The sequence below is a fragment of the Urocampus carinirostris genome, chromosome 16 (assembly GCF_059441175.1).
Source record: "Urocampus carinirostris isolate Australia breed hairy pipefish chromosome 16, RoL_Ucar_1.0, whole genome shotgun sequence".
Lineage (NCBI taxonomy): Eukaryota > Metazoa > Chordata > Actinopteri > Syngnathiformes > Syngnathidae > Urocampus > Urocampus carinirostris.
The window spans coordinates 27,568,028-27,595,421 of NC_142364.1; the positions used below are offsets into that span (position 1 = coordinate 27,568,028).

Sequence of the window (27,394 nt, forward strand, 5' to 3'; positions counted from 1 at the left end):
GACTCTTTGGGGCGATAGATCACTAGCTAGTGAAGTTTACAGATCGTATTGAATTTATAAATAACGAAATATTGTAGCACAAAAACCGAAGTTATAGAGTGTTAACTATCACTCGGCGTTGGGTGGCGCTCGAGACAATCACTAATAATAAATTGTAAAAGAAGAAGAAGAAACACACAAACAGGACATTTCTTCTTGAAAGCATGTCTACCGGGGTTGCTTCGAAACGACACAACGCGTACTTCTCTAAGGTAGTAAATCCAGTCGCTATTTCTTGTTTTAATCGTATCCATTCTCCAATGTTTAATTGTGCTTTTCATCTGCGTTTAGCCAGAGGATCGTGTCGACTGGAAGAAAAGGAAACTGTTTCGTGAGTAAACAAGCCCTCATGCTAAACACTACGATCCTCTGCACATATTTTTTATATTTATTCAAATCTTGATTCATAAACTTTGTCCAATAAGACAATTTATACCAGTGCTTATCATTTATCGACCCTTTTCACACACGTTACCTAACCACGTGACGACACCATGACGGACGGCAGTAAACCGTAATAAACAATGGGTAAGGCCAGTCAACATTTGATAACAAATGCAGAACAAGCTACAGTATTGAACACTGTTAGCAATGACCCGTCAAACGAATATTTTACAATTGTCGGATGAAGTAGCTCACCTTGTCGAGAAGCACAAAGAGCGCTAGAGAAATTCAGAATAGCATAGCAATGCTTTCATATCCACCTACCTTTACAGTCTTCCTCCCGAGATATTCACACATATAAAGTTTTCAGTCTGCTTGATTCCGGTCCACTTTTTTGTAAATGCACTATCCTCATACACATGCTGATACGTTTCATCCATTGATAATTTGACAATTCATTCAGCATAATAGGGTTTATGGTAGAGCACATAAGTTTTTAATACATGTATTATTTGTTGCAGTCCCTAGTCAATCACAATAAAAGCAGCTAATTTACTTAGTCAGAAATGGCAATGGTAAGACCCTAACGTAGGTAGTTTGCACTAGCTAACTTATTATGTTGACCGTCTTTGACCTGACCCGTGCCTACTTAACATAAATTTGCTTGGAAATACATTAAACGTGCCTTGTAAAAAATGTTTGCTACAAATCCTGGAATACTAGAGGGCTGCTTGTGTTGTGAACTGATATAGTAATCTATTCTCGAAAACAGTCCTTTTTTTACTGCAGATAAATATTGCCATCTTCATCAAAGGGGATAAAATCCCAAATCGGGCTTAGAACCTTACCCACCGCACAGGAGTAATACACCATAGAAAAAGTGATGGTTATATTCTTCTGTGGTGGTTATTGGGTTACATTTGTCTTTGAAATTGTCTTGTATTTTTGTTTTTCTCATATACTTTGAACAGTCCGGGAGGCGAAGAAGAAAAGAAAGGAGGCAAAGTTGATCAAACAGTTGGAAAATCAGAAAAAACAAGTGGCCGCAAAGAAGGAAAAAGAGAAGCTCTCAGAAAAAGAAGGTAATTCAAGGTTATTCAGAGGAGCCTGGAATTCAGTTTTTGTTCCGTATTTAAATCTATCACATTTGGGGTTTTCACCTGTACACAGTGGCTTCATTTGACATCATTAACTTAATAACTCTCCTTCAATTATTCCAATACTACTTTAGGCATACAATGTCGCGGTGTTGTATGATGGGAGCACGGCAGTAGACAAAAAATGCATACAGAGGGTAATCAACACAGCCCAGAAAATCATTGGCTGCTCTCTGTCATTGGCTGCAGAGCCAGCAACATTAAAAAAGACTCTACTCATCACCGGCCACCACCTTTTTGAACTGGTGCCTTCTGGTAGGAGCTTCAGGGTCCTTTAGTACCAGGACTAACAAGCTTAGTGACAGCTTCTTCCCAGGGCCTTCACCACTCTAAACTAGTGCGCAGAACTGTGAAAAATATACTGTATTTTCCACACTACAAGGCATACTGGATTTAGTGGTTCAGTGTCTCACTGTGCCGACACGTGTTCGATTTCCGTTGCATAGGACATTTTGCGATAATGATAAGCAATGTCTTTCGATTGATTGCACAAATACAAAAGTATAATGTAAAACCTCTCTCTTCTCTGTATGAGTTTCAGATTAGAAAGTCCGACCCAGGGGCCAGTATGGCTTGTGATCACATTTTCACAGGCCTACGGCCTTTGTTATTAAAATTATGACACGTGGTCCGCCAGTAATGTTGACCGCAGTATAAAATAAATTTGTGGCCAAAAAATTTGCCATTTCACCATATGATGGCAGTAGCCCTTTTGGCCATCTTGCGTTTGGCTTTCTGTTAGCCCACCCCATTTCTTACATAGCGACTGAAAAAAAGGAAAGGTGACCGAGAGGGTCGCGGCTTCAAGAACAAGAAAAAAAAATAATTATATACAATTTTTTTTTAACCGAAACGGCTGCGTCTGCCTAATTTTCCAAGACTGGCTGTTTTCTAAGAATACCATATCAATAGGCACTGCAAGACAAAACATGCAGACTACAAAAAGCTAACTGGAAACGGACGCTGTGAAAAGTTGAAGCAACGGGAAGCTGTTACAATGGCACAACAGGATTTTTAGTTGCGCCTTTATAGTCTGGAAAATACATTCTGCGACATATTTGGGTATTTTTGTTGCAGTACTTTTCCATTCCACCTTTATTACAACTTAGGCCAGTTTTGAAACCTGTTCTAAATATCTTTGCCTATTTATCTTGGCAGTCTCTTATCCCATGTTTTTCCCTCTAATCTTGTTGCATACAACTTTTCACTACATTGTTATCAGTGTCAATAAATACAATTCAGTAATTACAGTTCATCCCTGTTCGCTTGACAAACCCACGCAAACTACATCTCAATATGGAAATGTTAACTTTGTCTTGGGCAGATAGAGTCTACACGGTTAGTTTGGCTCTGCCAGGCTCAGTCCTGGACAACGCTCAGTCGGCAGAACTCCGAACTTACCTGGCGGGACAAATCGCTCGAGCCTGCGTCATCTTCTGCGTGGATGAGATTGTCGTGTTTGATGAGGAAGGCGAAGATGTCAAGTAAGTTCAAGTGGGAAATTTAAAAAGCTAAAGGGAGATTGCGTATTTTTGAGTGCCTTTTAGTGGTGGGTTTTTTCAATCAATAAAATTGATTTGATTAATAAGAAAAAATACATGGACTATCATAAACGTGCCTTTAAAAAAATACACATAGGTCGAGAAATTTGCATTTCAATGACGTAACACCCAGAGCAATGCAGCCCAGAACTCCGAAAGTTTGTTCACCCCTGACCTAGAGGTAGCTGACACAATTTTCAGCCATCTTTCTGCTAAGGATACCCCCAAAAACTATGTGCAAGATTGTACAAAAGAAATGGGAAAAATGGTGCAGTAGCTTTGTAGCACTTGTTTTCAGTGGCACTGCACAGTACCTCATATGTTGTAGGTCAAATTATTACCCAGTGTCTCTTTTAAGAAGTCAATTTTGGGGGGAATATGTTTGTAAAGTGCCATTGCATGAAAAAGGGTTTGTTTTTGTCACAGGAGTGTGGAAGGCGAGTTTAAAGGAATCGGGAAGAAAGGACAAGCTTGCATTCAGCTGGCGAGAATACTACAATATCTGGAGTGTCCCCAGTAAGTGTGATAAAAGTGTTCAAATTCTGATATTGTTTAGCCCTGTGCACACTTGACGCCATTCGAGTAGCCGCTATTGGCTTCAGAATGTCAACGGTGCCGTCCCTTGCACTCCTGAAGCAGTTTTCAACTGTACTCAAATTTCTTTAATGTATGAATTAGGGATTTTGGTACAGTTGTGGGTCAAAAAGTAAATATTGTGTGTGCGTATAAAATGAACTACTATTGAACCTCCCGTTTGGCTTCTGTTATGTCTTATAAGAATAATGTTGGCAAAAGCATGGACTAATTACTCCTTTAAATGTTATTAGTCATCCCCACTGTGTTTTGTATGCTTTGTGAAAAAGAGCAGCTCGCTGTTTTCTCTGCCCTGCACACTTTGGGAATTTGCCGGCCGAGCGCCAAAAAGTTTAAACATGTTTGATACCTGACTGCACCGTTTTCCTTCAAAGCGTCCCCTCCCCAACATCTGAAGCTAAAAGAAAAAAGATGCTTTCCAATGGCGTCTCACGTAGGTTGTGCCATCTGTGTGCAGGGCTTTGAGTCAAGTCATGTTTATTTATATAGCCTTTAATAACGAGGAGTCTCAAAGGGCTGCACAGACTACATCCTATTGCAATCTACAGACTATTATTACTCCATCCTCTGATCTAAAACCTACATATGGGAAAGGAAAAACTCTAAAACCTCAGCATGAGGAAAATTAAAAAACTAAACCTGAGGTAATTTCCCCTTCCAGGCTACCAATTGATATTGCATTAACAATAAAAATAAAATAATTAGGTTGGTTGTCCAATCCGTCCCCATCCACATTAAAGATCAACAAAGCAGTGCTGTAAGTTGCTAAAAGCTTTTAATCAATGTTAACGCAGCATTATGTTGTCAAGTTTTTGCACTTTATTTATGCAAACATATTGGCGCAGGCACTTAATACATTGTATTGTGGCAGTTTTCACCATTTTTGGAGAAGAAAATGAAAGCTTCAATATTGGTCCCCTGTAGTCATGGTTCCTTTGGTGGTTTAACTCTGTGTGTCATATGAATGACGCTAGACTCCTGCTTTGTTTCTGTTGTTTATTATAATAACATAATATTCTTATCTGTCCAAGGTACCTGCGCAAAATGTTTTTCCCGAAGCATCAAGACTTGCAGTATGCAGGTATGTCAAAATATTTTAAAGTTTTTGTTACTGATAGTTATTAGTTACTAATTGCCTAATTCAAAAAGTAATAAAGTTACCCCACAGATGACTGCCAACAAGTCGCGCAGTACTCTAAAAGTAACTACGTACAAATGACTGTATGGCTTATTGCAAAAATAACAAACGAATAAGACCATTCAGCATTACATTTGCTTCATACGTTAGGGAGAATATCCCGATGACGAAAATTTCAGCGTCCTCGTACTCTGTGCTTGAGAAAATGCCGCCATCATTATGTTCAGTAGTACTAAGTATGTAAATATAAAAACGTCCATTCTTCAAATGACATTGCTGGCAAATCAAGGGTGTGATGTGAAAAATGCAAAAGTATTCAGTACTTGAAAAACATTGTAATACGTGATCTGTATTGCACGAGTAGCTGAATAACGCAGTAACTACAGTGAAGGTACAAATTGTTATCAATAACGCGTTACCATACCTGTTGCAAAGAAAAGTTATTGCTTTACAGGAATGCGTTCCTTTGTAACACATTAGTCCCAACACTGCTGACGTGTGGTTGTTTGAAATGTATTTGTAAGCTTAAAAAAATCCTTGCTTGTTGTCGTTATTTTTCCAACCCATTTGTTTTGTTTTTTTGTTCATGGGCTTCCTGCAGGACTCTTGAACCCTTTGGACAGTCCTCATCATATGAGGATAGACGAGGAATCCAAATACCGCGAAGGCATCGTCCTGAATAGGCCCGCAAAACCTGGCAAAGGTTCATTGGTGAACTGCGGTATGAGGAAGGTAAGAACCAGGAAGTGATCTACGTCACGTCGTTCTGTTTTGACTAGCGTGTTCTCTTCAGGAGGTCCAGATCGACAAACAGCTTCAAGATGGACTGCGTGTTACCGTGCGTCTTGACGAGTCGCAGAAACCAGGTGAGGGTCATTTGAAAATTGGGCTGCAACATGACTACAATGGTCGATTAGTCACTGATATTAAAACGATTAGTTGAATAATCGTATAGTTAATAAAATAACTTTCTTACAGGTTTCGTATAGGTGCTTGAATTTTAATGTGTTTTCAAGGATTGAACAGTGTTTGAATTTTGGGTAAAGTGCTTGAAAATGCTTAAAGTTGTTGCCATGTTTCTCAACAAGTCTGCTTAAAAATGATGCCGACACTGCTCTTTAGTGGCTTTACTTTGCCATTACATTTCTTCTTCCCTCGTGATTGACAGCAGCTGCTATTAGTTAGTTTGAAATGTACAATGCATGTAATTCAAAACCTTATTGGCTTAAATGTTACCTGAATCCTAACTAGGTGAGTCAGTCTCCTTTTCCTTACAACTATCCGCCATGTTCTTTAAATGTTGTGGCAATAATCTTATCGTCATGTTCCGTAGGGTCTGTTTTCTCAAACTTTGCAAATTTGCTGTATCCATGCTAAAATGCTCCCAAATGTTGAAGTTTTGGGACGAATACTTGATGTTGCCGCCGTTATTTGTGTTATACACGACTCAAGACAGACGCCATTGCGCATGAGCGACCCACAGCATAGATTATTATCCATGTAAAGATGCCTCATTCTGTTGGGAAAAACATGTCTGTCAACAATGTAATTCCATGGTGACTATTTCTATAAATTGTTTTTGTTGACAACCTCGACTAATTGTTGCAGCTCTACCTAAAAAATTAACAATTATCTTCAAAAAGGGCCCTGGTTGATGTTTTGAAGTCTTGACCTTCATTCTGCTTTTTCCTCTAGACTGCAAAACATACAAGGGTGTGGTGGTGGCCCCACAAATGCCAAAAATAGAAGGAGGGCTTTACTGGGGCTACAGTGTCCGCCTGGCGTCCTCTCTCAGTATGTGTCCCTGAATTTTGTATGCACTTCTTACTCTATTTACAAGCAAAGCCATGGCTTATTTAATTAAGTTTTCTATTTTCTGTAATGAAATTTAAAATAAAATAAAATTCTGTTTAATACGCACAGTAAAATGGTTTAGACTCCCCTGATGTTATTCAAACGATAGACAGAGTAAAAGGGAACAAAATAACCTAGGTGAACAAAATAGAGTTCATGTTATTTCTACACTGTTAATCTCACATATTCATTATAGAGTTAATCCATCATCGGTTGGAGTGAAACACCTTTCCAGTGTAGAAAATAATACTGTTTAAAGTGTAGAAAATAGGTGAATCTTGAAAGTGAAAAAAAAATGGTGTTAAATAGGATTTACATTGCTCAAGATATCTCTAAACTCTTCAATGTTGAATTCAAACAACAAAAGATGTCACTTTTCACCTAGTGTTAGACTTCACTAACACTCCTTAGTTCAGTGTAGTGTAAAAGAATACAGACCCTGCCCTACTTATGAACGAGATGGGTTCCGCAAGATCGTTGAGAAGTTGAATTTGTTCCAATGTTGCTTCTGTGCCATATTTTGTATGTTTAAGGCTTGTATAAGTAACCTGTATTGTTTTGTACTTAAAAATAAAAATTTCATAAAATAATATGCTTTATAAAGATAAATAAAGTTGAGTTTAACCTACTTTTGGAAGATGCGCTCAAAGAGTTAGGCGACTTCCTCCTCCGTGGTTGAAAGTGGGCGAAAAAAAGCGTCCCAACTATTTTCTCAACCGCATCAATCTTTCTTATTCCACTTTCATTTAAAAAAAAACCGTCTCGCCTCTTCTTTACAATTTACACCAACCATACTGAATGGATGCACGAGATATTAAACAATAAAAATTTCAACCTTCTTAGCACGCTGGAGATACAGTATAGAATATGTTTACACATGAACTAGGAAGAGGGCGCGGATTTTTTTCTTCGGGGTGGATGCTGGGTGACCTCTCACAGCGCCATTAGCAGCGGAAATAAGCACTACACTAATGTCCTCTACTCGGAAAAAGGTGCACACAATTCAAGATGTTTTTCGACATCCCGGAAAAAATGTACTGATTTCTGTAACTCGAATGGTCGTAAGTAGGGAAATGTCTGTAAAATTTAACCACTAGATGCCTAATGGGAACAGAAACCAGTGCTAAATTTAAACAGCGTAGCAGCAAGATGCCAGACAAACCTGGCGGCAACTATTAGGTATGGATTCCGTTGTGTTAAAGAAATACCAGTTTCTCGACTTGTATGTATCCAAATTTACATTGGCATATTAGTTTTTGTAGTTTTTCTTACTATTCAAATCAATGGTTGTTTTTTAAATAAACCTTTTTTGTACCACTAGGGGCATTAAATATTGCACACTGTCTCTAACTCTTAAAATGTAACTACTTTTAGCTTACATTTTTCCTATGTAAACCTCTTTGGGTTTAATTTAACACTGGTTCATTTTACTGTGTGCATTTTGAACTTATTACAAGCCTTTCAAGTCTTTTTAAAATTAACATTGCACGTTAGCATAGCATTGAAGAATAGAATCTACTAGTCTACTTAGCCTAATAATAATTTGAGACCGCTTATTTGAGTGTTTGCCGTAATCGGCAATATTCAATCAACAAAAACTTGTATAAAAAAATCTCAATTTTACAATCGAATCCCTCAGGTGCTGTGTTTACTGAGAGTCCGCACAAGGACGGCTACGATCTGACCATCGGGACCTCGGAAAAGGGCAAAAGTGTCGACGAAGCCACGTTGGCGCCCTTCAAGTAAGCAAGATGCCCATCACAATTCCCAAAAGTACAGTGGTACCTCCATATACCAGCTTTGTTCAAAGATCGTGCTCGTAGCCTGGATTGCTCCTGTATATTGCGTGCGTTTTCCCCATATTAAATAATTACTACAGACTAAATTGTCCGTTTCCAATTTCCCCAAACCATCAACGTTAACCCTAAATAGCTATAAAACACATTTACAGAATAATTAAACAAAATTAAGTTTTCTACTTGCATTCAAAATAAAATGTTAATTATGAGCACCGCAAAGGAGAAGTGACAAGCACAAGGCTGTTGATGATATCAAAGTAATGTGCTCTTTTCTTCCTTTCATTTTATAACTACAATTGTGGGACCCATTATTCCGGGCAGAAAACAGAAATAAACAAAATCACAAGTTATATGTAGTATCAAACTTGCTGATGGAAAAGGAGATCGAGCAGTGCATAATCGCCCTCTACCTATAAGGACAGGGTTCACGGAGATCCTTAAAAAGTCTTAAAAGGCATTAAACTCATTATTCTAAAAATAAGGACATAATTGGCATTAAAATCTCTTTAATCCGATTTTTGAAATTCTTAAGAATTGAACACATAAATAAGCTTTATCTGTTTAAAAAGATTTCGCAACATTTATCAATTGTCTTTTTTTAATAATCCACGGATTTATTTCGAGGCAACATCGCGTGACCGCAATAACGGAACCATCAAAACGGTGATGTGGTTTCAGTCAGACTTTCTGAGCAGACGCATGTCTTGGATCTACCGACAATACAGATAGCAGACGTTTACTTTGGAACGTTTTTCGCCACAGTTGAAAGCTGTGTCAGGAAATGTGTTAGAGGCACAATGTATTGTGTGCAAGAAATATATATACATTTTTTTGTTGTGTCAACTTGGTCTTATATTTGATTTAAAACGCATTAAAAAGTCTTAGTCTTGAATTTAACTGGCCTTAACATGTAAGAACACCGAAGGAGTTTAATTGACCCTCAGTTTTTTTCTTCTTAGCGTTATTTTCCCATGGAAAAGGTCCGGGACCCACTGAATACGGGTCCGAAACCAACTTTTGGCTTCCGAACCACCAGTTGAGAAACGTTTCTTTTACACTACTTTTAAACTGTTGCGCTGAATCCGGGGGCCTGATGACTACAAAAAAATCTCATGCGTAAACCAGGAAGGGCTGATGCTGCCGGTGAATGGTCAGCGGTCTGTAAGCGTAACTAGTGGTAGACTCTGGGAATGCTTATAACTTGATTTCCTTCGAGTGACGAGCACGATTTTTGTTCCAAATAAAGCTTGTATAATGAAAACTGGAGGTGTTCCGATAAAGACTTCATGTCATTAATTCCATTGGCAGGCATCTCCTGGTGGTCTTCGGAGGTCTGCAAGGCCTGGAGGCCAGTTTAGACGCCGACCAGAATCTGGACATGACGTGTCCTAGTGTCCTTTTTGACCACTACCTTAATACGTGTCCCTCCCAGGGCAGCAGGACAATTCGCACAGAGGTGAGGCACTCAGTGGAATCATTTTTGGAAATGATTCCTGGAATCCATTTTGGGGGATTAGTCTTGCCTAACTTTGTGCATAAAGGGACATTTTGTACTACTTGGCGCCTCCCAGTGGTAAAAAATAACTTCATTTAAAAAAAAAAAATCAATTATAAAAATAATCAAACACATGAACTATCATATACACATGCATTTTTACATTCCATTAGGCTTTCCTAGGGGGATCTAAGAGTGTCTGCCATCTTGCTGCTACGGTCAAGCCCCCCTGATATTGTTTTCAGTTAAACTATGGTAAAAGTAATCAACATGAACCATCATTTTGGCGTTGCACTTACCCTTACAGTTAAATTACCGTGATTTTTTTTCTGCACTGTAGGGCGCACCTACAAAAACAAAGTTTGCCAGAAATTTGAAAGTGCGCCTTATGCTCTAGTGCGCTTTATAGTCCCATAAGTATGCTAACTGGATAATTGTTTACTAACGATATTTTTGTTTTATATTGCAAGATTCTTGTTAAAAATAAAAACAAATGTTATATTAAGAAACACCAGTAATTGGATAGATGTTAATGATCAATATTTTGGGGTTTTATATTAGGATTCTTGCTATAGATTTAAAAAAAAAAACGAGGAAAACACGCTTCATTTTTAATGTGTTTTTTAATGTTTGAAAAGTGCTTGGATTTTGGGTAAGGTGCTTGAAATTGTTGCCATGTTTCCTGGCAGTCTGTTTGGATAAGCCATGAATTAAATGAAGCAAAATAAATCAAGCCTGCTTATAAATGATGCTGACACGCTCTGGTGCATTCACTTTTCCATTGCATTTCTTCTTTAACTAATGGGAGCTGGCATTAGTTTTTATGGGGTTGGATGCGAAGCACCATCGCCCCCTACACGGTGGGCCAAAAAGACTAGTGAAAAGACCAAGATGCCAGATACTGGCGAAATCAGCAATTTGTCTTTTGAAAATGTTATAAAAATGCTTGGCTATGACGATAAAAAGGTGTACAAACTATGATATTTACCAGCAAATGCACTCACAATTCATGAATGAATAGTTTATTTCATTTTAGTGTAACCAAATTTAATGTTGATGTTCTCTGATTTTCATTTTTGATGCAAAGGAATCTCTTACAGCAGTTTATTTTATGTGCCTTATAGTCCAGTGCGCCCTATATATGAAAATATTTCAAGACTAATTTTTTGAGGGTGCGCCTTATAATCCAGTGCGCTTTATAGTCCAGAAAATATGGTCACAATCTAAATTTAACTACTACTTGTCTGTTTTCCACAGGAAGCCATCTTAATCTCCATGGCAACGCTGAGGCAGAAGATAGAGTCCGCCTTTTCCAGTGTTTAAACATGTTTCGTTTGTTTTTTTATAATTATATTTTCTTTCATTTTGTAAGTCCCATTCTGTTTTGTCAGTTGTACTGAGACATAGATCTTTTTTCTTCTATTATGAACTGTGACTAATATCTGCATACTATGTGATTTTTCATGATTTCACATTTAATCATGAATGTGGACCTTTAAAAAGTGTGAAAATGACTCACTGCATTTAAATTAAAAAAAAACATTTCATACTTTCATACAAGTGTAAAGAATGCTCGTACAGGTGCTTGAAATCTTTGAAAATGCTTGAAATTTTTTAAGGTTTAAAAAAAGGGTCTGACTATTGAGAGGAGTGCTTGAAAATGCTTGAAATTGTTGCAATGTTTCTAAACAAGTCTGCCTAAATATGATGCCATTTCATTTCTTCTTCCCGGCAGAAGCTATAGTTTGTATGCCAAGGTCCTTTGAAATGTCATCGCCCCTTATGGGTCCTGCCTAAGATGACGGGTGCATGCTACAAAGGGGTAAGATCAGGCCTAAAAAATTCAGCCAGACCAAACCCGAGTCGCGTGTAAATAAACCCGGCGGATTCTGAAATAAACCCAAATCTTGATTTCGCTGAAACTGCCCTCAAATCTAGTGCAGCGCGTCAAGGGAGAAGCCCGGCCGGCCTGACTTGACGATTAACATTTTGAGCCCGATTTTGGGTCAGGCCCAAGATCTTCCTTTTAATGCTACACCTAAACAGGGAACTATGGAATATGTATTAGTGCAAAGATCATGTATAAATTATTGACATCATACACATTGTCCCTTTAAGTCAACTTGTGCAGTTTGTTGTATTTCTTGTGTGCAAAAGTCAATTCTAATGTTAAAACCACTCGGTCACTTCAAAATCTGACCACTTTCTGAACATAACAATGTAATAATAAAGTCATTAGTCTTTTATTTCAGCCAAGTAAACATGTTTCTTTTGACATCAAGGCAGGAGTGAAACATTTTAACATAATTTCACAACGATGCAGTTGGAAACAAGTATTTCATAGGTCATTGTCAAAAATCCATTTTGCTGCTTTACACTTTTAGCCATTATGTAATGTTTACAATGTAAATTCAGTCATGTTGTACAAAACCCCCAAAATCTGGTTTACTCAATTTTAGACATCAAAAAATAGGTAATTTTAGCCCTCTTTTATATTTTGTTTGTATTTGTTAGTGTAACATTAAAATAAGTGAGTCTAGACGCCAAACCAAACCCCAGAAAAGAAAGTATTTTGGAGCTTGTCTAATAAATACACATAGTTTGAATGTCCATTATAAATGAGCTGACCGAGGCTGCGATCATGATTTTAAGCCAGGAAATGGCGGCAGAGCGTAATCAAATTTTAAATTCTGTATACTTTTTTAAAATTAGTCAGCAGTAGTTACATCAGGCCCTTTGAGGACAGCCGTTACGCTGATATGGTCCTCGATGAAACCGAGTTTGTCACCCCTATTTTAAATGGTGGTAAAAAAATACATATATTTATAATAGTTCATAAAGGACATTTTTCGTTTGTCAGGCTGGATTAGCCTGATTAGCCGAATGTGGCCCAGAGGTTGTAGTCTGCCCATCCCTGTCCTAAGACATCAGTGTTGCTAAACATTTTTGTTTTTCTTTCATATTAAATCAAGCAGCAGGACAGTAAAAACTTGACACAGTGTAAAAAAGTGATGCTTTGGAACACCAAAGTCAATAACATGCAAGGCAAACTCAAACTGAATTCAATTGCCAAGCGAGAACTCAACATACTTTTTATGTCTCATTGAAAGTTTTAAGCTTTACCATCTACCATGTTGCAACCTCAATCCTTCGTACATAAGAATATAAACCAGTGATCGGGAACCTTTTTGACCCAAAGGGCCGTAAAAGCAAAAATATTTCGATTATTTTCTTGAGAGATCCATACCATATATTGAAGACACAATTCCGTAAAACTGCCAAACCCGCTATCAAGACAAAAGCGAATTATTCTGCACATTTTATTTTTCACCATAATGTCAGAGCCAGTGTCTCATATCAATTTAAATATAACATTTAAAATGTGTCTTCCTCCCTAGTTATTTAAGACTGATTGGGCTCATTTCGCCTGTAATTTTTGTTTTAAAACTAGGTGCGAGCAAAGTTCTTTTGTAAAAATGTCACAAAATACTGCAAACAAGGATACCAACGTATTTACCATCAGTGCAGACGGCGCTGGGGGAGAGGAGTGCACGCATACTGCCCTGTGTATAGCTCCGCCCATTTCTACCCATTCCTACGGCTGAAGAGCTTCTGGGTAAAAAGTCTGTTTTGGGTTAGAGTTGGTTTTGTGGCTTTTCAACAATGAATATAAAGTGTTTAAAGTGCTTCCATATAAAATATTTTTTCATGATTTACAGCCACAACGGTGTCTGATGGTAAGACACCCTGACTGTAAAACTGTGGTTAAAATTGTGTCCTTTATAAACTGGACCAAACCCCAGACACATTGGAACAGTCTCGCAATTGCAAGTGTGATGATTGTTAACGTTGCAAAAATCATATTGAATAAGTACAAGTTCTATTTTATCTCTGAGCCATATGTACTCATGAAAAGAGCCACAGGTTCCCGACCCCTGGTATAACCCCTTTGTTAAACATAAGTCTGTAAATATATTTTTAATCACTGTTTCCTTGAAGAGATCCCTGAAATCTGATGCAATTCCGCATCTAAGTGTTTGTTTTCACCTTTTACCAGGTGGGGTGCACAAAGGTGATGTTGTAGAGACCCGCCCAGCGGCCAAAAACTTCCTTTTCGGTGATGAAGCGATGGTGGCCTCCTCTTTGGTTGTTCTGGTTCTGTATGTACGTCAAGCACTCGTCAGAACCCCGCGGCTTGTAGTAGTGGTACGGAAGTTTTTTGGTGTCCGTCCGGTTCCTGCAAGAAATATATTGCTCAAATACCGTGAATACTAGACTACAGAGCACACCTGATCAATCGCCGCGTGCTAAGATTTAAGATTGAAACTATTTCTTTCTGTACGAGGCGCCTCGGATTTTAAGCCACAGGCTTATTGAATGACCATAAAAATGAACAGATTCACGTCCATTTCTTAGGGCTGGCACACACCTGGCACATATTTTTAGAGATGCAGCATTTTCCAGTAATTCTCCAAGTTGTTTACGTCACGTGTTTTCAGATCATGTGACCATTCATGATGGTGATAACAAAAACGAGCACATATTTACTATGAGCCAAAAGAAAGGGCTGCATCGTGTAAAATGTGAGGCATATACTTCTGGACGAGGGCGAAGGGGCAACCATACTGTGAAAGACAGTGCCAAATTGCGGCACAGATGTTATTTTGTGTAGTTGTTGGTGATGGTTAGTGTGGTCATTGATTGTATTCGCTTGTTATCGCTCCTCGGGGATAAAGGAAACTTCAGCAACCTGGCATTGCCACCATAGATACAGAAAGTGTAGGACTTAATTTGTAGGTGAAAAAGAAATATTGTGAATAAGTGCTACATTTTCAACAAAGTACTTTCAAAGATCCCTGTGTCGCCCGCTTTGCAAGGTTTAGCTTTTCGTGGCCTACAGGTGTTTGAAATATAGTACATGGCTAGAAAATGGATGTAAACTCATTAAAAAAAGGTTTTACATATATATATATATATATATATATATATATATATATATATATAATGTATATTTGAGCTTTTAGTTAAAAAAACATAGCAAAATAATACTACTCCTGGGTTTTCTGTGTTACTTTCGATTTTGGGGATCCAGTAGTAAACAGAAGACTCACGCTATGGCAGACATGACGGTTGAGTGTCCAATCTGTTCCCATCCACATTAAAGATCAACAAGGCAATGCCGCAAGTTGCTAAAAGTTTTTAGTCAAGGTTATCGGAACCATATTTTATATAAATTCCAAAAGGGTGAAAAGTTTATGCACTTTATCTTCACAAACATATTAGCCAATGCACTCAATGCATTGTATTGTATTCTTGCAGTTTTCACCATCTAGGGAAGAAAATTAAAGCCTCAATAATGCGTCCCCTGTAGACAGGGTCCTTTAGTGGTTTAACTCTGTCATATCAATGACTTAACGCTAGAAACCTGCTTAGCTTCTTATATTATACAATATATGATAGTGTTGGCAAAAAAAAAAAATTCCTCTAGAAAGGCGTCATAGATGTTTTTAGATGTCACCTCGGTATTTTGTATTCAGAACGCATGCGTTGGTGAAAAGAGCAGCTTGCTGTTTTCCTCGCAGCTGCCACGAAAAGAAAGAAAGAATAATCCGCAGTCTATAAAATGTAGCAAAAAAATAGCGGTTTGGAGTCCGGAATTTACGGTACTACTTACAGTATACATTTAGTTATCCCCCAAAACAAGCTTTACTTTGAAAATATCAAATCTGTCCGATGTATTGGTTATGGACCTACAAAAAAGTGGAAATTCAAGCCTCAAAGACAATAAGTCTGACATGTTTGTGCCCAGCAAGTATTCAAGGATAATTAAGTCAATTTTGCACATTTATTTTGACAAACATCGTAAATTCTGTCCTGATTTTTTGCTGACATTTCAATCCTAACATGACAAAGTCTTTCCGAAAATCACAAACTCCTAACTTACCCGCAGTAATTGGGCGGAACCATCCCGTACACCTTGATGTCGTCACACATTTCGATGGCGATGACCATGGTGAACCAGCCCGTGCTTAGCCATGAGTTCGATTTTTGTCTTTGAAAAACAAACAAACTTGTTGTTGGCTGAGTTAAAATCTATCGTGCACATTTTCAAATAGAAAAGTACAGCCTTACTGCCATTATGTGACATGTAGAAGCAAACGTCAAACCTCACAAAAGGGTACATACTAAAGGTTGGGCGGATCGATCCAAATAACAGTATTATCAATCCTGAGTGAGTACTAGAATGGGATCCATAACATTATCCTGGGATCAATAATGTCTTCCCATTATGACTCAATGTAATAATGTTGCAAGTTCAGAATCCAACTTTTAATTTTGATCCAACTGTTTTTACACTCTTTTTGCACTATTTACATATTTCAAAATATTGTGTATTGGAATTGTATATTAGTTATTTTGTTGACATTGTTCAACAGTAATTGTAACGTTACATTGCTCAATTTTGGGGTTTTACTCTGAAACAGTTGCTGGAGTGTAAGATTTTTTTTTGGTACAGTTAAATAGTTTAACTTAAAATGTGTACACCATTTGCATTTTCTGACTTTTAAAATATTGTGAAATAGAAAGTATGTTGACATTGTTATATTTGTTTTTTTGTTAAATTGCTGCTTATTTAGTTGGACTTTCTTGACTTTTGTTCTGAAACAGTTGTAATAGAAAATTCCTATTTTTTTTTTTAAATTGTTAAAGTTTCCGTTGTAGTTATTCAATAAAAGATAAAACGGTATCAGTGCCTAAAATCTTTTTGCTGTGTTTGTTATAGGTCGACCAATTATCAGGGTGCCAATTATCGGCGCTGATGTTTGTGAATTTGACTGATATCGGTATCCACATTTAAATTTATTTGACGGGCCAATTATTAAGTCTCAGAGGCAGCCGAGACTCTCTCTCCATTGCTCCTGATCCTCCCCTCCCCTTTTCTCCCTGGATAAGTGACCAGCGGTGGAGCCATTGAAGCAAGAACAATAACGTTAGAGCAGCAGCTCAGCTAAGAGCAGCAGCTCAGCTAACTCGTCCCGACATGCCTTGGTCCATTTGCGGTTAAGAAATAGCGTAAAAAGTGTATAGTTAACTTGTTTTAAAGAGGCACATTTAGGTGGAGACTGAGCTGTTAGTTGTTATTACTTATTACTCGTATTTGTGATTGAAAGAGACCAAAAAAAGAACACTTAAGTGGAAGTGATGAGCTCTTACCATAACATTAGTTTATCAATCTGGCTCTTAAACAGGACTGCTCCCAAATTTCAATTCGCCATCTCCGTTTTGATGCACTTTTTGTTTTAAGTTAATTTAAGTCATGTTGGTTGTATTGACATTTAGTTTTTGGTTTAAGTAAAAGATTAGTAATGTTAGTTATGTTGAAATTCTAATTAATTTACTGAAAAAAGGTTTCAGAGAGCTATTAAAGATTTATTTGAATTTATGTAAAATATTAATTGATTCTTTGGCATTATTAAAAATTTCTTCCATGATTTTTAAGCTTTCACAGGAACTGAGTATCGGCTTCAAATATTGGTTATCAGCCTCCTTAGAACCAAAAATCCGTATGGGCCCAGAAAAACCCATTTTGGTCGATCCTGAGTGTTTATTGTAATTATAGACGAATGCAAGGGGAACAGGTCAATTATTCAATGATCGTTTTATAAGCAACGAAGTATCAGTATGTGGTCAGTTTTGATTGGTACTGCCTTGTATTTACTTTACAAAATATCCAAGTATTGCCCACCCCTAATACATACTCGGGCTGGATTTCGAGGATCGATAATCAATATATTTTCTTTGAAGTTATTGTATAACATAAACAAAATTTTTTAAAAAGGCAGTCCAACTCGCCAAGTACCGTTGGGATGTATGTAAATGTTTCAGAAACAATCCCTGGTCATCCGTGATTATAATAAGTAGGTTACTAATGTAAATGGTAAATGGTCTGCATTTATATAGCGCTTTTCAAGTCAATGAAGACCTCCCAAAGCGATTTACAATGTGCTTCACATTTACCCATTCACACACACACTCACACACCAATAGCTGCAATGCAGCCATGCAAGGTGCCGACCTGCTTATTGGGGGCATTAGGGATTCAGTGTCTGGCCCAAGGACACTTCGACATAATGTAGGCTGAATGATCAAGCATAATCCTGAAAAACAAGGCTAGAAATATGGAGTTGACATTCTTTTACTGATCCGGCCAGCCTGAGGAAAGAGAGTCTAGTCTGGATGCAGCCCCAGAACCAAACTGAGTTCGACATCCCTGCTTTAGCATATCGAGAAGTCAAACTTTATCGGTGATGGAAAGCATCTTTCTCCTTTCGGTGCTTTTGTCGACATGACTTTTAATGAAACTCGAAATTGTAGAAGATTTTGGCATACTTAAGATTGCAACGTTGACACACAGACAGACACAGGCAGAAAAGGGGCAGGGCAACTGCTTAGCCAGTCGAAATACAGAACACAATGCGCGATGAAAATCCGCAAAGTAGTGTTACCATGAAAAGTAAAGCGCGATTGATAAATTCATTAGGTTTCAATTATTGGACAACGAAAAAGATTTCGTAGGATGGCAGTTCCTTATTTTGACTCACTGTTCGCCAATCATGTTGTTCCTTGATGCCCACACCCCTTTGGGCTGATCTGTTTTAAGTAACCTTGAAGATCTATTAAGTAGGACTTTAAGAAGGTACAGAATTCTCTTATCTGAAAGCTCCTCTCCTGGTGCTCCCTGCAAGTTCAGAATCCATTGATGTCTTCTCTCCTTATTTTAGGGGTTCACTAAACTATGAACTTAATAGCAGTACAGCGAGGGAATACTGTATTTGGTAATTTAATTGGTCACAGAAAAGCTCACCTGTTTCTCCCAGTCTCCAGCTGGAAGAGATTGTCGAATCTGGACATTTTTTCAGGCGCAACGGTAAAACACAACACGTGCTTGTCTGTGGAGCTCATCCTCTGTATGGCCCTGTACACGGTCCCTCTCGAACCTTTGGCCATTTTGTTTGGGGGTCCCCAGAATATAACGTGGCCGTCCATATATTCTTTAGGGCGACGGGAAACTCTGTACACGCTCGAGTGGGCGACCACCCGCAATGTTGTGCGTCTGCCCACGTCGGCCTCGTAACTTGCCGTCGGGGCATCGTTCATGCGAATCACGCACTCGCTGCTGTCGATTTCCTCGCCCGCTTTGGTGCCCAACACGTGGCTGGAGCTGCTGACCAGGGCGCAGTGGTGGCAATGCAGATTTATTCTCTGCCAACAAAAAATAAGGCGTGTAATTTGGGATGCGGCACGGAAAATGAGTTGAAGTCATGGGTTCAAATCCAGCTACTAGCTTTTCCTGTGAGGAGTTTGCATGTTCTCCCCATGCTTGCGTTGGTTTCCCCCCGCGTTCCAAAAATATGCACGTCAGGTTAATTGACTGGTCCAAATTCTCTCTAGGTGTGAATGAGTGTTTGTATGGTGGTCTGTATACCCTGCGAAGGGCTGGCAGTCAGTTCAGGTTGTCCCCTGCCCACTGCCGGAATATAGCTTGGATAGGCTCGAGCACCCCCGCGACCCTACTGTGGATAAGCGGTGCATATACTGGATGGAATTTGGGCTGCACCAAATTCTCAGACCCCAATGTTAGTCGAACCGAAACAATGTTGCCAAGTAAGTCAGTCCTGATGACCAGTGTTGGGACGAACGCGTTACAAAGGAACACAATTACTTTTCTGAGTAGTGAGCATTGTTGGGAAACGCGTTCCTGAAAAACCATGACCATTCTTGGTAACGAGTATTGTAACGCAATGTTAACAACGTTCTGTAAACCAACTTTTGTTACAAAATGCTGCATTTCTTCACTACTTTGTAAAAGTAGATCACAGATTACACAGTGGGTTCTGTTCTTTGACGGTTCCTCCTTCACTCATGAACAAAAAAAAACAATCCTCCAGGAACATAACACTGAATACATCTGAAGATGGTAGGCATGTTTATATCTAAATATATAATAAAACTGAATAAATGGTAAATAGTCTGCATTAATATAGCGCTGTTTCAAGTCAATGAATACCTCCCAAAGCGCTTTACAATGTGCTTCACACTTACCCATTCACACACACACTCACACACCAATAGCAGCCATGCAAGGCGCCGACCAGCTTATTGGGGGCATTAGGGATTCAGTGTCTTGCCCAAGGACACTTCAACATATAACACGGAGGAGCCAGGAATCGAACCTGCAATCTCTTGATCCCAAGACGAGCACTCTACCTCCTGAGCTAATATAATTTTGGTCGCACCGACTCAAGCACAGACTACGAGGACGCAAAGTTTTTCCCTATTGACATAATGATATTCTTCCTGCCGTACAAACTCGCATCCAAACCGTAAATATATCTATAAAATTCTCAAATCGGGGTCAGTTTGTATGCGCATACGGATTTGGTTGTGTGTCAACAATAGAGAATAGTAGGCAGCGCATGGGTAAGGGGCGTGGCTTATACAGGAATACAGTGGAACCTCGGTTTTCGAACGCCTCTCAGTTCGAACAAATCGGTGTCCGACCAAAAATTTCGAGAAATTCTTGCTTCGCTGTTCGGTCAAAAAATCGGAGTTCGAATGCCGATAATGCGTGAGCGCGTACGCTAGGGTGCGATGCTGAGCGGTGTAGGGGTGTTTTAGCCCCTTATTATGCCTCTGAAGAAAGTCAGTGCAAGCAGCAAAGTTGCTGCAGGTGAAACAGGTGAAAAAAGAAAAGTAGTGCGTACAACTATTGCATTTGAGAAAGAAATAATAGCCAAATATGAAGGAGGTGTGCGAGCGCCTTCTGCTGACCACCACAAAAGTAAGAAATCCTATTCATAAGATTACGATAACGCGAACATACGATTAGCCTGGGTTAACTTTAAGTTTACGTTAAACATTCAAGGTAAACATTCAGGGTGTTGGAACGGATTAAAACGATTTACATTATTTTTAATGGGAAAAATGATTTCGGTGATCAAACAAAAACGGTTTTCGAACAGGGTTCTGGAACGGATTATGGCCGAGAACCGAGGTTCCACCGTACTTAGAAAAATGTTGCATACGTGGGCAAAGCAATTACTGTAAAGGAGTACTGAATTTTGGTCTTTCTATTCGTTAAATTATTTTTGCAGCATACTATGCCTAGACAAAAAGAACACATCTTGGACAAGTATTCATAGACCCAATATAATCACACCATTATGATATTTTTAGGCCAGCAGAGAAGGCTTACCAGGCCCTGATGGCTTACTACTGCCGTGACCAAATGTGTAGGATAAATATAGCAAGACAAATGCTGACCTTGTTGCCGTAGACCGGTATGTAGTCATCTTTGGTGGCCCACAACTTCAAGTTTGTGAGCTTAGGCGTGTGGTTTTTGGCAGCATGGAAGGGAACGTAGGCCACTTGACTGTCGCCGAGGCTGGAGTTGTACAAGATGAAGAGCGTGGTCAGGATCAAGATGGCGACCACGATAGTGATGCGCCGAGTCTGCGCTCCGTCCTGAGACGAAAAATTAGAAAAGTAGGACTCGCATGGCACCAGACGTCGTTTGGAGCTTGAATTTTGGACTGATCTGGTGTGGTCCATTTTGAACATGATTTAGTCCAAAATATACTGTATAGCGCTAAAATTACTTTGTGCTTAGCCCATCCAAAATAAAAGTCCGTATTTAGTCAACAAAAAGACACAATTTGAAAAATGTTATTTTTCAACTCATTAACAACAACTTTAACATGCGTCTAATTAGCACCTCACCTGTTGTGTTAAGGGAATTCGCCATTTTGAAAGTGATGTGTTCCTTTAATGATGTCACAGGGTTTGTACACCTTTATGATAGCCAATTTGAAGCCCTTCTTAAGAACTTTCAAAGCCAATTTTCCAATTACTCCAGTACTATTACAAGAAGAAATCGAGTGTGAATCATGTATTTGCAGATCCACAAGTATAGCTTTGATTTACATATGCCGTTTTAAATCTTGTGTGTGCATTTATCAAGACATATCATTTTTAGATGGAGTAAATTGCGAATATATATTTTCCTTTTAGATAAACCTCTCCCCATATAGGTGTTCAGTAAAACAACAGTAATCTGTAGTTTACTTTTTTAGTTGCAGGAAGTTCTTCCTGTTACAATTTACCTCTGGGAAAGGCTACCTTCAGTTGTTCAAATGTCCATAATTGATAAGTAATCCTTTCACGAATGCATATTTCATAGAGCCCTGTTAAGGTGTGGCATACACTTGTCCTGTTGGGCACGACCAGTAGGGGGCGATGACGCTTCATAGGACAATGCCATACAAACTAATGCAAGCTTCTATTAGTCACAAGGGCAGAAATGCAATGGAAAAGCAAGACCACTAGAGAGCAGTGTCATCGTCATTATTAAGCAAACTTGTGAAACGTGACAACAATCTCAAGCATTTATAAGCACTTCACACAAAATTCAAGCAACTTTTAATCCTTGTGAACACATCATTAAAATTCAAGCATTTCAAGGATTTCAAGGACCTGTTATGAACCCTGTAGAAAAGAGAATTGCAATCATTAATAAACAGAGCAGTTGGCTTAGGTTGACACGTATGAAGTACCTATTTTGTTCATCAAGAAGTAAAATTGGACTTTTTGGGGCTACATTTTGACCACATTGGACGTGGTAAAAAAACAACAATTATTTTGTGAATACATTTCGTCTACAGTAAATGGGCAAAACACAATGCAATTTAAGATATCTATTTTGGGACTAAATAGTTTGTAAAACAAACCAGATCCAATTTAGCTCAAGATCTAAAGTCTGATAGACGTTTGGTGCTGGCAGGGAAGCCATCACCATCAGTAGCCTATTTTACTGTATTTATTTCAAGTCAAGTCAAGTATTTATCTGAGTATAACAATTTTTTTACCAGTAAAATAACTCCAGGTTTGTTTGTGGGTTGTACACGAGGTTTTACAGTAGGATAATACCGTATTTATGCAATGGTTGATCAGTCCATAGCGGACTATATTGCAAAACCTTAGAGGCAACGTTAATGGAACCCGGATCGCCGCGGTCAGAGCACCGAATTTTAACTAGGGTTGCTCCAGCTTAAGGCAAGACAAATTGAGGACTTTTTCAATGCATTTTGAATTCAAATTTAAAACAGAGTTGGCAAAAATAAGAATTACTAATCACAAAAAGAAAAATAGTTATTGCACACAATACATAGTGCATGGTACACATAACTCATCACAGGTTTTAGCTACGGCGAAATACATTTGTCTGACAGCCACTATTAATTTGATGGACTCTTCCCCATGGTCCAAAGTTTCTTTGTGCAGTATGTGTAGACCTGACCTAAGACATGCGTCTGCTCTGAAAGGCCCGAGTGAAACCACAGCACCGATTTGGTAGTTCTGTTATTGTGGTCATGAGTTTTTGAGTTTTTTCCTTGCCCTTATGTAGGTTTTAGATAAGAGGATGGTGAAATAATATTCTGCAATTTGTAATCATATGTAATGATAGTCTGTAGTTTGCAATACTCTGGGGTCTGTGCAGCCCTTTGAGACTCCTTTTAAAAAAGGGCTATACAAAAAATCATGACTTGACTTGGTCATGGGATGTTATCACGAAAGTTAATTGTGTATCATTAAAAAAAGACAACTGATAAATGTTAATAAATATTTTTTGTTCAGACAAGTATGAATAGTAATAACATGTTCACATTTTTAAGACAAACATTAGATTAAGAGATTTAATGCCAAATGAATGAATGGTTTGCATTTCTATTGCGCTTTTCAAGTCACTGCAGACCTCCCAAAGGGCTTCACACTTACCCATTCACACACACTCATACACCAATAGCAGCATCAGCCATGCAAGGCAACTGCCTGCTTATCTGGGACACTTCAACATATAACACAGAGGAGCTGGGAATCAAACCTGTGACCTCTTGATCTCAAAACAAGTGCTCTACCTTCTTACTCCTCAATTAAAGAATCGAATACCTTCTAAGACTTTTCAAGGATCTGCGGTGAAGCTGTTAACTACTAGACCACCAGTGGATGACATACAAAAAAGGCACTAGATTATCTCATTATCACACGATTTGCATTCACTGTACCAGAAACGAATGTTAGAGAATGGAGAAAACAGAAAGTTGCCTGAAAAGATTAAAGTTAAACGCAGAAAAGCTCTACGTGGAAAACAACTCACTGCCCTCGTGACTAACAGAGGCTTTCATTAGTTTGTATGGCATTGTCCTATGAAGCGTCATCGCCCCCTACTGGTCAAGTCAGTCATGTTTTTTGTATAGTCTCGAAGGGCTCCACAGATGATTACAAACCACACACTATTATTACACCATCCCCTGATCTAAAACCGACATGAGGGCAAATAATACACGGATATTGTCACCATAAAATATAGGTTATTCATATGCTATAGAATAGTAGTGTGTTTTGAGTTTAGATTTAAACATTTCCACTGAGGTTGCAAATCGAATCTCAGGGGGAAGAGCCTTCTAATGCACCGGGGCCCGAAAGGAGAACGCTCCCAAACTTCCGGATCTCTTCTTGGCTCTAGGGATCACTAGTAGACCAGCATTTTCAGAGCGAAGGCTCCGATTTGACCATTAAGGACATTAAATCTTTGGTTACACACAGTGTTGGAACAACTGTAATTTATTTAAATTTGCAGTCCTTGATCATTGTTAAGATTTATCAATTTAATAGCGCTCTTACTCGAGGGGTAAGACGTTTTCCATTGTGTGAGGTCATTACTCATGCACCATATTTTTGTTTTGCTATTGTAGATTGCCATGTTGTATTGAATGGAGCCGTGTTCTTGTTTACTTGCTGTTGAGGAATAAACATGCTTAAAGGCTGAACCACAATGTCCTGCTTATGTTCTCGCGCATGAGGAAACTGCACACTCTGAGATATCCTTAACAATCATATCAACAGAGTTAGTAAGTGGAAGATGTTCAACTGCCACACCTTCCTTAACTCGTTGGTGTGCTTGTGCGTCTTACCTTAAGTGGCATGCTCTGGTGCTCCTGCAGCATTTTCAACGGGGAAAGGGATTCGGGGGAGAGGGGGGATAGGCAGGGTTTATTTATTTGTTGAACGGTTCTCTGTTTATTTACATGTTGAACGGTTTTCGTTTGCCATATAGCAACGCACTCTTGGGTTACGCACGCTCACGCTGTATTATATTAAAGCTAGTATAAATGACCCCCCCCCCCACACACACACACACACCCCGCGCTTGTAATACTAAAAAAAAATGCTATGAATTACCATGTTACTCACTCATCCCCCCCGTGGTGGGCTCAGCTTCCGATCGCGCGACATTCCCACGAAGCTTAATTTATTTTCCCAGCGTGGAGATGAGAAAAAATAAACACTTTAAAAAGCGGACGCCGAGGGGGCGAAACCATTTGGGGGTCTCATTTTGCTACTGCCCTTGTTGTTGTGGGATAGCGGCGCGGTGTCGCCCAGTCCATTCTGCTGCACTCGCTGACGTCAGCGGATGTAGGGGACCAAAGCGTTTCTTTTTTATACGTTTTAATGAAACGATTTTGTCAAAGAATTTGGAACAGCGTGTTGCTATATGACAAACGAAAGGTGTTGATTGAATCATCAAATTACTGACATTTTCATTATGACTAATTATGGATAACATACCTGTCAACCTGTACGTTTTGCCGTACAAAGTACGTTTATTATGCATTTTAAGACGTGTACGACGTACGAGAAAATCTGTACGGAAAAACGCAAATTTGTCGATTATGGGTACCATCCGGTATACACCGACTATCACGAAACGGCAAATCAATCAAGTCAAACGAGTTTGCCGCGGTAGCCTCTATCTCTGTATCGTTTTTTTTCCCGTTGCAAACGAAGTGAGCGGTTTGATGTAGTGAAAGGAAGTCCGTCTCTTTCTAGAGAACCGGCTTTTTCGGCTCAACTCATTAAAGAGAGCCGGCTCTCAAACGGCTCACTTTCTTTGATGCATATTACGTATTATTATGTTGTACAAAGAAGTTAAAAAAAAAAGGAAGTATAAAATGGGAAAATGAAAAAAGACATGTTTGTGGTTATCCCTTTAATCAGTATATTACCAACAACAATTTAATGCAGAAAATGAATTCATAATTTGAATAAGAAAATGTATTATTCTACTTAATTATATTTGCATGTATGTTTTCCTTCTAAAGTGAACGTCCAAGCTACTTCATTTTTTAACTTTCTTTTATAATAAACCTCATTCATGTCGAGCATCTCAGGATCTCACAACAAAATGTTAACAATATACATGATATAAAGAAACACATGTACAATATAACATGTTAAACTACACGTTTGCAAAAATAAATACTTACGAGTTTGTAAGGGCATGGAGCCCGGGAGGTTGACAGGTATGGGATAATATACCAGGTTCTTACATTAACTTTTTATTTTAAATCAATTTCCCAACAGCTCAATGATTATCTCCCTCCTTTGATAATTTTAATTGTACACTGTCAAAATGCAACAATAACATTTGTAATAGAACGTTTAACCTGATCGCTCTACTCTGACACATTCCACTCTTTCACTAAAGCCTCCTACTCGTTGGTCCTTTGCTTAAATCTATGTTACTCTTAACTCCAGTTAGCTACTTCTTATTTATTTTTGCAGGACTGAATTAATTCTCAAACCCAAAATGTCTTTTCTCAAATGGACCCTGTATTATTTTCTTTAGCTTTTCAACTTTATTCTGATCATTCTTATTCATTTTGTCTATTTCTATTTTAATATTGTCCGCTATTGTTCTTCCCATGGCAAAATCATAATGTCTTGTTTCTTGTAGAAATTCCTTAATAACAGAACAAAATTGGTCTATGGTCTGTTTCAATTACCTTGGTTGACGCCTTAACTAAAATGTGATCCATAACATATCGAATCACTCAATAGTGTTTAATTTAAATATTTATTGACAAAATTAAATGCATGTAACTTCTAGGGTCGTTGTCCTTTAATTTGTTTTATTTAACAAATCCGATTATCAGATTTGTACATTGCCCTACCTCTCAATTTAATTTGGTAATTATCTTCTTTAATTATTTGTTTATTCTGACACTTGCATATTTTCTGTTATGCCACCATAAATCCCTATGCAAGCTATAGCATAGATTATGTGTACTGGTTGGATCGACATTTCCTCCTTCCCCCATTTTCCTGATCCATCAACATTTACATTGAAAAAACACTTACCTGCCTAACTCGCTAATATCTCCCTCTTTTCACTATCTGTCTTAATTCTTTGTTGAATGTGATGTTGCCATTCACATGAATGTAATGAAAATTACACAGTACTGTCTGTCTGGGCGGAGTTTCTCTTGTTCAAA

General features: G+C 38.5%; 2 protein-coding genes across 6 annotated transcripts; one reads left to right on the plus strand and one right to left on the minus strand.

The window, feature by feature from the left end:
* On the plus strand, positions 1 to 12,335 carry spout1 (SPOUT domain containing methyltransferase 1). Of its 2 annotated transcripts, XM_088319959.1 has the most exons (13): positions 1 to 251; positions 331 to 370; positions 1,395 to 1,505; positions 2,905 to 3,064; positions 3,548 to 3,637; positions 4,747 to 4,796; positions 5,455 to 5,585; positions 5,647 to 5,719; positions 6,549 to 6,647; positions 8,347 to 8,449; positions 9,815 to 9,962; positions 11,259 to 11,368; positions 11,737 to 12,335. In XM_088319959.1, exons 1-12 carry the CDS (start codon positions 204 to 206, stop codon positions 11,322 to 11,324), a joined length of 1,119 nt encoding a protein of 372 aa, XP_088176085.1. In that variant the 5' UTR covers positions 1 to 203; the 3' UTR covers positions 11,325 to 11,368; positions 11,737 to 12,335. The 2 variants fall into 2 exon arrangements, with proteins under 2 accessions (XP_088176085.1, XP_088176084.1); XM_088319958.1 differs by lacking the exon at positions 11,737 to 12,335 and having other exon boundaries at positions 2 to 251; positions 11,259 to 11,713.
* Positions 12,229 to 27,394, minus strand: st6galnac6 (ST6 (alpha-N-acetyl-neuraminyl-2,3-beta-galactosyl-1,3)-N-acetylgalactosaminide alpha-2,6-sialyltransferase 6). 4 transcript variants are annotated; one of them, XM_088319961.1, is made up of 6 exons: positions 27,261 to 27,394; positions 25,034 to 25,057; positions 21,327 to 21,527; positions 18,868 to 19,265; positions 15,946 to 16,053; positions 12,229 to 14,238 (listed from the first exon to the last, which is right to left on the minus strand). In XM_088319961.1, the coding sequence occupies exons 2-6, from the start codon at positions 25,043 to 25,045 to the stop codon at positions 14,052 to 14,054; spliced, it is 906 nt and encodes a 301-aa protein (XP_088176087.1). In that variant the 5' UTR covers positions 25,046 to 25,057; positions 27,261 to 27,394; the 3' UTR covers positions 12,229 to 14,051. The 4 variants fall into 4 exon arrangements, with proteins under 4 accessions (XP_088176087.1, XP_088176088.1, XP_088176086.1 ...); XM_088319962.1 differs by lacking the exon at positions 27,261 to 27,394 and adding an exon at positions 25,314 to 25,538; XM_088319960.1 differs by lacking the exon at positions 27,261 to 27,394 and adding an exon at positions 25,302 to 25,537.

Excerpts from the sequence above, each read along its gene's own strand:
- st6galnac6 (XM_088319960.1), bottom strand. Across the intron at positions 19,266-21,326 it reads TACCGGTCTACGGCAACAAG|AGAATAAATCTGCATTGCCA; the intron begins GTCAGCATTTGT and ends TTTTGTTGGCAG. Across the intron at positions 16,054-18,867 it reads CTGGAGACTGGGAGAAACAG|ACAAAAATCGAACTCATGGC; the intron begins GTGAGCTTTTCT and ends TGTTTTTCAAAG.
- spout1 (XM_088319959.1), top strand. The coding sequence starts at position 204 with ATGTCTACCGGGGTTGCTTCGAAACGACACAACGCGTACTTCTCTAAG. Across the intron at positions 252-330 it reads ACAACGCGTACTTCTCTAAG|CCAGAGGATCGTGTCGACTG; the intron begins GTAGTAAATCCA and ends ATCTGCGTTTAG. Across the intron at positions 9,963-11,258 it reads GCAGGACAATTCGCACAGAG|GAAGCCATCTTAATCTCCAT; the intron begins GTGAGGCACTCA and ends TGTTTTCCACAG.